Genomic DNA, 10,000 nt, shown 5'->3' with positions numbered 1-10,000 from the left:
TGTTTCACATATAACTTTTCAGATTACTATCCATTTCCTACTATTATTACATTATATTAGTTTTCTGAGTAATATCAGATTTCTGATCAGAGAGATGAATGGCGTACCATGATCACCGATGTCTGGCACAGACTTGGTACTTGAAGAAGAAGAAGAATCCATTTCCTTATATTCTCCTAACAGGTTAATTGCACCCGATCTTCTGGTCCTTCGCCATCCAGTTTGGTGTGGCTACCTTAACGAGGACACAGGCCGGCTACGATGTGTTCAACTGGATGGGGAATCAAGTGGAGAATCTCTTGTCGTTTGCAGATAATGGGTCCGAATTAGTCATTGGAAAGGATTTCAATGAAATGGGCCTTGTATTCGTGGTACGTCTGTGTAAATCGATGTTGTCTTCAGATAATGTATCTACATAGTAAGATAATCATAATGACCTTATCTTCCTCCTTCCTCCTCTCCTCCTCTCCTCTGCGAATTGATGATTATGATGATGGTGATAGTATCAATATTCACATTTATAAAAGTAAAAATGCCAACGATATAATAATAATAATAATAATAATAATAATAATAATAATAATAATAATAATAATAATCATAATAATAATAATAAATAATAATAATAATAATATATAATAATAATAATAATAATAATATAATAATAATGATTATAATAATAATAATAATAATAATAATATAATAATAATAATAATAATAATAATAATATTAATATAATAATAATTATAATAATAATAATAAAATAATGATAATGATAATAATGATTAATTATAACGAAAATAGTAATAGTTTCCAATCAAATACACTGTAGTTTTCTTTTTACCTCTTTGCTTAGAGTAGCAACGCTCAGATTTATTTTTACATCATACAAAAACCCATTTTAATTTTCAGGCGACCCGACTCATCATCTTTACCAACTCCTTCATATTCTTGATGAACCATTGGGGCGTGATCGAGTTCATAGTCCTCAAGATTGGCCGATTCATGGCGTTCTGTCTTGACACGGGCCTGGTGGAGACTGTGATTGCTGCAGCCAACATCTTCATTGGAATGGTAATTTAATTTTTACTTCTTATCTTTGGTTTTTAAATTAAATATCAGTGCAGCTTTGCGTTAATCTATCCCTTAAAAATTCGAGTATAGGGTTAACATTTTTCCTTGCGGCCCAAGATACATTTTAGCCAACGAGCACAGAATTACTGGCAAATCTAAAAATTATAAAACTATTTTTTGAATAGACTGATGTACGAGTACCTTGCAAACCTTTTAAAATTAAGGGTAACTCGATCACCGGAGGACTCAAATGGTTATTTATAAAATCTGCCAGAGCATAATGCTGCCGTCATAAGGAAAAAGACCGTAGTAGTAGTAGTAGTAGTAGTAGTGGTAGTAGTAGTAGTAGTAGTAGTAGTAGTAGTAGTAGTAGTAGTAGTAGTAGTAGTAGTAGTAGTAGTAGTAGTAGTAGTAGTAGTAGTAGTAGTAGTAGTAGTAGTAGTAGTTGTAGTAAGCTTCGCGGTCCGAGTGACGCTTGCTAAGAATTGTGTGATTGAGTCATGGTCGATGAGTATAGCTGCTCTCCCCATCCATGTTGTTAATTGTTTCCATTGGTCACGGTCCTGGGCCAGAGTTTTGAGGCTGTCAAGATCCTGTTGTGACTTTAGTACGGAGGGCACTGCAGTATTTCTATGTTCTTCAGGGATTAATTCGGCCTCATCTGAATCCAGAAATTTCTGATATGTAAAGAGGTCCTGGTACTATTGATGTTGGTGTTCTCCCTACATATTTGTTGCCATGAAGGAAATATGTAGTATGAAGTATGTGGCCTTTTATTCCATGTAAACATACGGCCCTTTTCGTTAAGACGGCAGAATGATCGGCAATTGGATTCAGTTGTCTGATGTCACACCGCCTGGCAACGGCGACCATCTTGGTTCTAAACAAAGAAAATCATTACTTTTTATTCTTCAAGCTGGCTAGAACTTTGCATATGTCTTGTGACCAGAATGTGTAAAAGTCAAAACATGATCAAGTTTATGTTTTTTTTCCCTCTGGATACGCTTTTATGCTCGCCGGAGAAATATTTCATACGTCTTCCGCCATTGTTCCGATAGTTTAGAGCCAGTGTTGCTAAGTTACCAAGCGTCATTATGAAGGTAGTGACGTTACGACTATTGAATCCTATTAATTTGATCTTAGTAATCGCCCATCTGGCGCCCTGTTGCCAGATTCATTTGCGCGCACCTATTTTATTGACCTGTAGTTGACACCAATATTATTCAAGTTTATGCACCAACAGAAGAGGCGACAGATGCAGATATGACAGAGTTTTACCATTCACTAGACAAAGCAAAACGAATGTGTAAATCACAAGAAGTCCTTATGGTAATGGGGGACCTAAATGCTAAGATTGGCAGAGGCAGAGATGGTGACATAATCGGACCACATGGACTCGGAGACAGAAATGAACGAGGAAACATCTGGGCAGATTGGTGTAGAACAAATAAATTAATGATTTCAAAACACCTGGTTTCAACAACACCCAAGAAGAACCTGGACATGGCAATCACCAGGGGACAGAGCAAGGAACCAGATAGACTTTATAGCAGTATCATCAAGATTCAGAAATGGCATATTAAATTGCAAAACCTATCCAGGCGCCGATGTAGACAGTGACCATGTCCCAGTTGTTTGTACAGTAAGGATAAAGTTTAAAGCTATTCAGAGAACAGCTGGTAGAATAAAGAGGGATTACAGGTTATGCAAAGACAATGGCATACAAACAAAAATGAGAGAAGAATTTGAAAATGCACTCATGATACAAAGCCAAAGTGAACCTGATAACGAAAAATGTGAAAAACAATTTGATATATTCCAAAAGTGTGTCAAAGCAACTGCAGAAAAGCATTTACCAATAGCTCAAATAAACAGCAAAAAAGGAATGGATGACAAATGAAATTCTAAACCTATTTGAAGAAAGACGAAAATGCAACAGAGGGTCTGCAGAATACCAAACATTGAACAACCACATTAAATCCAAATGCATCGAGGCACACGAGAACTATCTAGACTGGAAATGATGCGAAATCGAAAGAGAATACAAACCCAACCCCAACAAGCTCACCAAAGAATAAAAGAACTATCAGGGAAAAGGAAAAGCAAAGCAGCAGGAAGTTGTATCCAAAACAAACAAGGGGAACTGCTATTTGAAGAACAACATATAGAAAGCCGATGGGTAGAATACATAGGCGAACTGTACAATGATCCAAATAGAAATGAACCACCACTGAAATTCAAAGAACCATTAAGCGGACCAAACATCACCAAAAGTGAAATTGAACATGCCATGGAACGAATGAGGGATGGTAAAGCAACAGGCCCTGATGAAATATCTGTAGAGGTATTAAAAAGCCTAGGAGATCTAGCAATTGATGAACTTCACATATTATTCAACAATATATACAATACTGGGAAAAATTCCAGAAGATCTCTGTAACTCTATTTTCATAGCAATACCAAAGAAAGCAGGTGCAGTCAGATGCGAAAATTTTAGAACTATAAGTTTAATAAGCCACATCAACAAAATACTGTTGCGTATAATTATCAACAGGCTAAGGAATAAGATTAACCCCGAAATCGCAGAAGAACAATATGGATTCCAACCTGACAGAGGGACAAGGAACGCAATATACCTCCTCCGTGTTTTAAGTGAAAGAGCTATACAGGTTCAGACCCCACTATACCTCTGTTTTGTCGACTACAAAAAAGCTTTTGATAGAGTACGCCACGAAGAAATACTAAAACAACTGCACTCCATTGGCGCTGATGAGAAAGACCTCAGACTCATGCAAACATTATACTACACCAGCAGGCATCTATCAAAATCGGAAACTCTACAGGAAATTCCATTCCTATTAAGAAAGGAGTCCGTCAAGGGTGTGTTGCCTCACCAGATCTGTTTAATCTATACCAAGAAACAATCATGAGGGGCATAAATAATATGGAGGGAATAAAAGTAGGAGGTCACAACATAAATAATATAAGATACGCAGACGATACGGTACTCATTGCAACATCAGAAATCCAACTTCAAAAGATTGTTGACAAAGTGGTAGTAGATAGTGAAGCCAAGGGAATGGAAGTGAATATCACCAAAACGGAATGCATGGTAATACAGAAAAACCCCGAAAACAACAACACCTGCAATATAACGATTCACGGCGAGCAACTTACCAACGTAGAAAGTTTTAAATACCTAGGTTCAATAGTGACAACAGATGGAAGATGTAACCGAGACATACGAGCAAGAATAACTCAAGCCAAACAGGCCTTCATGGACCTGGGAAACATTTTGAAAAACAAACAGATGTCGTTCGGGATTAGATTCCGAGTCTTGAAGTGCTACGTGTGGCCAATCTTGTTATACGGATGCGAAAGCTGGACTACAAATGCAGAAACACAAAAGAACATTGAAGCTTTTGAAATGTGGTGCTTGAGAAGGATGCAGAGAATATCGTATACTGCACACAAAACGAACGAAGAAGTGCTAAAACAAACATACCAACAAAGGAAACTAATGCCCTTAATAGTGGATCGACAACTATCCTTTTTCGGACACATAGTAAGGAAAGATAAGAATGAATACCTGGCAAGTTGTGGAAAAATACCTGGTAAACGCGCCCGGGGGAGACAAAGAAAAACACTCATAGACCAACTGAAGGGCTTCACCAACCTAACAATCCAAGAGCTGTTTGAAAAAGCAAGAGACAGGGAGGAATGGAGAGAGATAATTCATGCAGTATCCGAAGCCTGGACCAGGCATGGAACCTAGAAGAAGAAGAAGAATTTTATTGAGTTTATTACTGGACCGATTAGGATTTTGGTCGCTGATGGCTCAAACGATTCATCATGGTCTATTTTATTTCCACAACAATACAGAAGGTGAGTGCCTTTTTTGTTTATAAAAGCCTTTGTTTGCCCTGGAAATACTGCGGGCTCTTCACAAGTGATACGAAATAAGAGAAATAGAATAGATTATATACACCACATGTAATACATTTAAAGACTCTCTCTCTCTCTCTCTCTCTCTCTCTCTCTCTCACACACACACACACACACACATAATCATCATCATCAACATCATCCCATAAAATCAGCCTGCTTCGCGATGGTTTAAAAAAACATAATAACCCCCCCCAAAAAAAACAAAACAAAAAAAACCCCATAAGCTTTTATAAAGGGCAATATCCACTAAAAGTGCTCAGAGCGCTTTACAAAGGGTCCCCGACCAACAGCAACAATTAACATGTAGAACGAGACATGGCGCCTGTTAGACGATAATACCATTTTTTCCCCGACAGAGACAGCGCTGTTAATAGCCAGGTACTCATTTTACACATGAGTACGTGAGAAAATGTGAGTAAAGAGCCTTTTCCAAGGACTCAACTCTGTGCCGAGCGAAGTTCGAACCCAGAACCTTCCGATTCCAAAGAAAGTGTCAAACCACAAGACCATAAGACCACATAGCAGCACATTAATTACATTTTAAAATCTATACTTAATAAAAAAGACCCCATCGAGAAGCAGGCTGATTTTATGGGATGATGATGATGATGATGATGATGATGATGATGATGATGATGATGATGATGATGATTATGATGATCCTTTATTTTTATCTTTGCTTTGTCTGGCACTGGGTCGTAGATATACACTTTTTCAGATCTTCAACCTATACGATGCTCTTAATTTAATTTATCACTTTCATAATGTTCCATTCACCAGACAGAAGCTCCATTATTAGTTCGACCGTATCTACCAACTGTCACCGACTCGGAGCTTCATACCATCATGACTTGCGGCTTTGCCAGCATATCTGGAGGAAGTCTGGCGTTCTTTATTCCACTTGGGGTTCGTGAAATCATATGCTTATAGGATTGAATAGTCTGATGTCAAGTCCGCCCAGCAACGAGCAGCTTGGTTGTAAACAAAGAAAATCGGTACTTTTTATTCTTCATGCTGGCGAAAACTTTTTCACATGTCATGTGATCAGAATTTACAAAAGTCAAAACATGATCAGATTTATGTTTTTCTCCCCTGGATACACTTTTATGCTCGTCGGAGAGGTATTTCATAAGGGCATCCGCCATTGTTCCGATAGTTTAGAACAAGTTACTAAGTTACTTTGCTGCACGACGAGGGAAGTGACGTCACGACTATTGAAACTTATTGCTTTTTATGCGATTATAAATTTATAAAAGATATTTTCATTAAAATGTATAAAGCAGACAGTTTAAGGTTACACACAATTTTGTGTGTTGACACCATATTGTTGGTAGGTGATTTTGTGACTATTGTACCTTAACGCATAGCATCATTACGAACTATCATAAAATCAGTTGAAATGATTCTATTTCAACAGCAAAACAATAGTTTCACAATAATTTGCTGTGCATTTTAGCCAAAAATCTCACAACATCCGTCAGGCTTGATATAGCGTACCAACACATAATCATGTCTAACATTGAACGCTTATAGTCTGTTTACCAGATTTCAGTGAAAACTACTCACAAAAATCGCTGGTGATGACGATGATGATGATGATGATGATAATGATGATGATGATGATGATGATGATGATGATGATGATGACGATAATGATGATGAAAATAGTGGTGGTGGTGGTGATGATGATGATAATGATGATGATGATGATGATGATGATGATGATGATGATGATGATGATGATGATGATGATGATAACAACGATGATGATGATCAATGCTAATGAATAGTCTTTTATAAGGACTCAACTTTGTGTCGCCCATAGAGGGACTCGAACCAGGGACTAACAGGTTTGAAGGAGACTTTCCTACCTCCACCACAAATCCGCACAGCCACTCATAAAAACGAGCGAAGTGCCGTCAATTTCGTTCCTTCTATATCTCTTTATTCAGGTTTCCGCCAATCACCTCCTTACTGCAGCAGTGATATCGGCCCCGGCCGCCTTGGCCTTTTCCAAGCTGATGTATCCCGAGACACAACGGGTGGCCGTAGAAACCCAGAGAGATATCAGGATGATAGACAAGAGGTACGGACAGCTTCTAATGGTGCTCACACTACTATGTTATGACGATCGGTCCAATCTGCAAATTCTTTACCGCACTCGTGCACCGTCGCAAACCGGCCCGGAAGCTTCGTCACAACACACAGTTCAACTAGATGCTCTGCGGTTTCGGGTTCGTTCCCACATCGGGTACATGTTGGACATGTGGAAAGTCCCAACTGATGAAGCTATTTTGCCGTGAGGCAGATTCTCGACCGAAGCCGGTTCGCTACCATCCAGTGTCTCCTCTTTCTGGTGGAGAAGCCTGGCAACTTCTCACCTAGTTTCGAGCAGTGTATATCCCAGCCCTCCTAGAGGGATTGAATTCGTCCAAACCGACTTCAATCTCGTATATGCATCTGTGTCCGTAGTCAGGGAATCTGCATACAAGGGTTGCCGGGGATGGAGGCAAAGCTTTCTTGATCTTGCATATAGAGCAAATATTAACTAAACTTTCTCAAAGCGCTTTACAATGGGTTCCTAGACAGCAGCAACACGTAACATGTTGGGCGTGACATGACGCTTACTGTGCGATATTACACTTTTTTCCGACAGAGACAACGCTGTTAAAGGCCATGTTCTCATTTTACACATGAATGCGATGAGAGAATTCGAGTAAAGAGCCTTTTCAAGGGACTCAACTAAAGAGTCGCTCATGGCGTTAAGCGAACCCTGGACATATCGGTCCGAATGGGAGAGCTTTACCACGTAGCCGCACTTTCGTATCATCAAACGCCCTGATTGGGAAACTGTTGTGAGTTTAAGGGCTTATCTCTTTGAATGACGTTTGGTAACTATACTGGAATTACTAAAATGCTTAGCGATTAATACATTAAGTGTAGTAATTATTATTATTATTATTATTATTATTATTATTATTATTATTATTATTATTATTATTATTATTATTATTATTATTATTATTATTATTATTATTATCATTATATTATTATTATTATTATTATTATTATTATTATTATTATTATTATTATTATTAGTCTTAATAATAATACTATTGTTATTATCATTATTGTTATTTTTATTATCATGATGATGATGATGATGATGATAATGATGATGATGATAATGATGATGAAGGTGGTGGTGATGATGATGATGATGATGATGATGATGATGATGATGATGATAATGATGATGATAATGATGATTAAACCCATAAATCCCAACTATAGCAAGCAGAGCAATGCCCTCAATGCCTATTCAGAAGGCGCGCTACTGGCCTGAGGATGTCGGCCTCGGTGTGGGCCAACATGCTGGCGTTCGTGTCCTTGCTTGCCCTCATGGATTCCCTGTGTGTTTGTATTGGGGAGAGGGCTGGATTGGAGGGAGTCACGTTTAGTGTAAGTCTACTATTTTTTGACACACTCACTCACTCACTCACTAACTCATTCCTAAGACACAGGGTAGGGTGGTTGGTGAGTAAAAATAATATCCTACCAACAGCACCAACCATTGCTCGGAGTCAATGATAAAATTTGATGCTGCTGGACGCCTATGTTATCATAATAATTGAATTCATCCTTATCATCATCATTCTCCTCCTTTTCCACCTCCTTTTCCCCCTTTCTCATATTCTTCCTCCTCCTCCTCCACCTCCTTTTCCTCCATTCTCATATTCTTCCTCCTCCTCCTCCTCCACATCCTTTTCCTCCTTTCTCATATTCTTCCTATTCCTCCGGGCTCCTCTCATCATCATCGATCATCGATCATCATCATTATCATCATCATCATCATCATCATCATCATCATCATCATCATCATCATCATCATCATCATCATCATCATCATCATCATCATCATCATCATCATCATAATCATCATCATCATCATCATCATCATCATCATCAACATCACCATCATCATCATCACCACTATCATCACCGTACTGTCTGAATAAACGATAACGAGTTCAATAAATCAATGGACCCTCCTCCCCTCAGCCTCATTCCGATACTAGTCGGGATGAACAGGTGACATGAGGTGAAACTAAAGTTAAAACAGTTTAAAAATCTGTATTAATGCTACTCTTACCAGGAAGGCATAGAAAATATAACCCAAATAGGAGGCAGGTCATCACGTCATCCGTCCTCTGTTCCTGTTCAAAACTTCTTGGAAGTGTGTAGTCATTCTCCAGAGGATTAATCAAGCCATGACGCTTGTTTAAAGTTTAGAGCAGAAAAGACTGAAATCCACGATATCCCAAGCCATTTATTTGCTTTCAGGTGATCTGTTCCTACGTCTTGTACCCAGTGGCGTATGCCATGGGTGTGGAGGGTGACGATTGCCGGAGGGTGGGAAAACTCATCGGCGTCAGATGGTTTGCCACGCCAGTTGTTGCATACTCTCAGCTAGGAGACCTAATTAAGGTTAGCACAACTTATTTTAACTCTCTGCTTAACCCTCTCCTTATCAACTATAGGACTATAGTAACTATAGTTACGATACAACCAACATTTTTCTTATTCAAATTTCTTTTGTACATCATAAAATTTAAAGAAAATGAACAGTGTGTTGTAGAGCATGTTTTGCTAAAGAAATTATTTATCACAAGAACTTACTGCTATTATGTTTGAGCGATAAAAAATCTAATTCTTGTTTGTTGGGTGTGAAGTTTTGGGGAAAATACTGAAAATGGCTGATAAGGAGAGAGTTAAGAAATTAAGGAGTAGACACCAGTTGTTGCATACTCTCAGCTAGGAGACCTAATTGAGGTTAGCACAACTTTCTTAACTGTCTGCTTAAGAAATTAAGGAGCAGACACTGCTATAAGATAACGATCTGAACAAGTGTGTATGAAAGATGCCAGACAAAGCAAGAAAGAAAAAAAAAAACAAGAAAAAAAAACCATCCCAAAAA

At 38.3% G+C, this 10,000-nt stretch overlaps 1 protein-coding gene across 1 annotated transcript in view; it reads left to right on the top strand.

Moving 5' to 3' along the window:
• Positions 1-197: 197 nt before the first annotated feature.
• The window catches only part of LOC144969490 (solute carrier family 28 member 3-like), a gene marked incomplete at its 5' end in the record, with an annotated part of 46,515 nt that continues 36,712 nt past the window's right edge, over positions 198-10,000 (top strand). Inside the window, 7 exon segments of the mRNA XM_078908618.1 lie at positions 198-371; positions 913-1,074; positions 5,803-5,928; positions 6,975-7,108; positions 8,317-8,360; positions 8,363-8,484; positions 9,367-9,510. Of these exon segments, the coding sequence (XP_078764744.1) occupies positions 198-371; positions 913-1,074; positions 5,803-5,928; positions 6,975-7,108; positions 8,317-8,360; positions 8,363-8,484; positions 9,367-9,510 (906 nt within the window).

Source organism: Berghia stephanieae, chromosome 3, assembly GCF_034508935.2.
Source record: "Berghia stephanieae isolate SIO BIC M18660-M18661 chromosome 3, UCSD_Bste_1.3, whole genome shotgun sequence".
NCBI lineage: Eukaryota > Metazoa > Mollusca > Gastropoda > Nudibranchia > Aeolidiidae > Berghia > Berghia stephanieae.
This window is presented reverse-complemented; position numbering and strand designations above follow the sequence as displayed.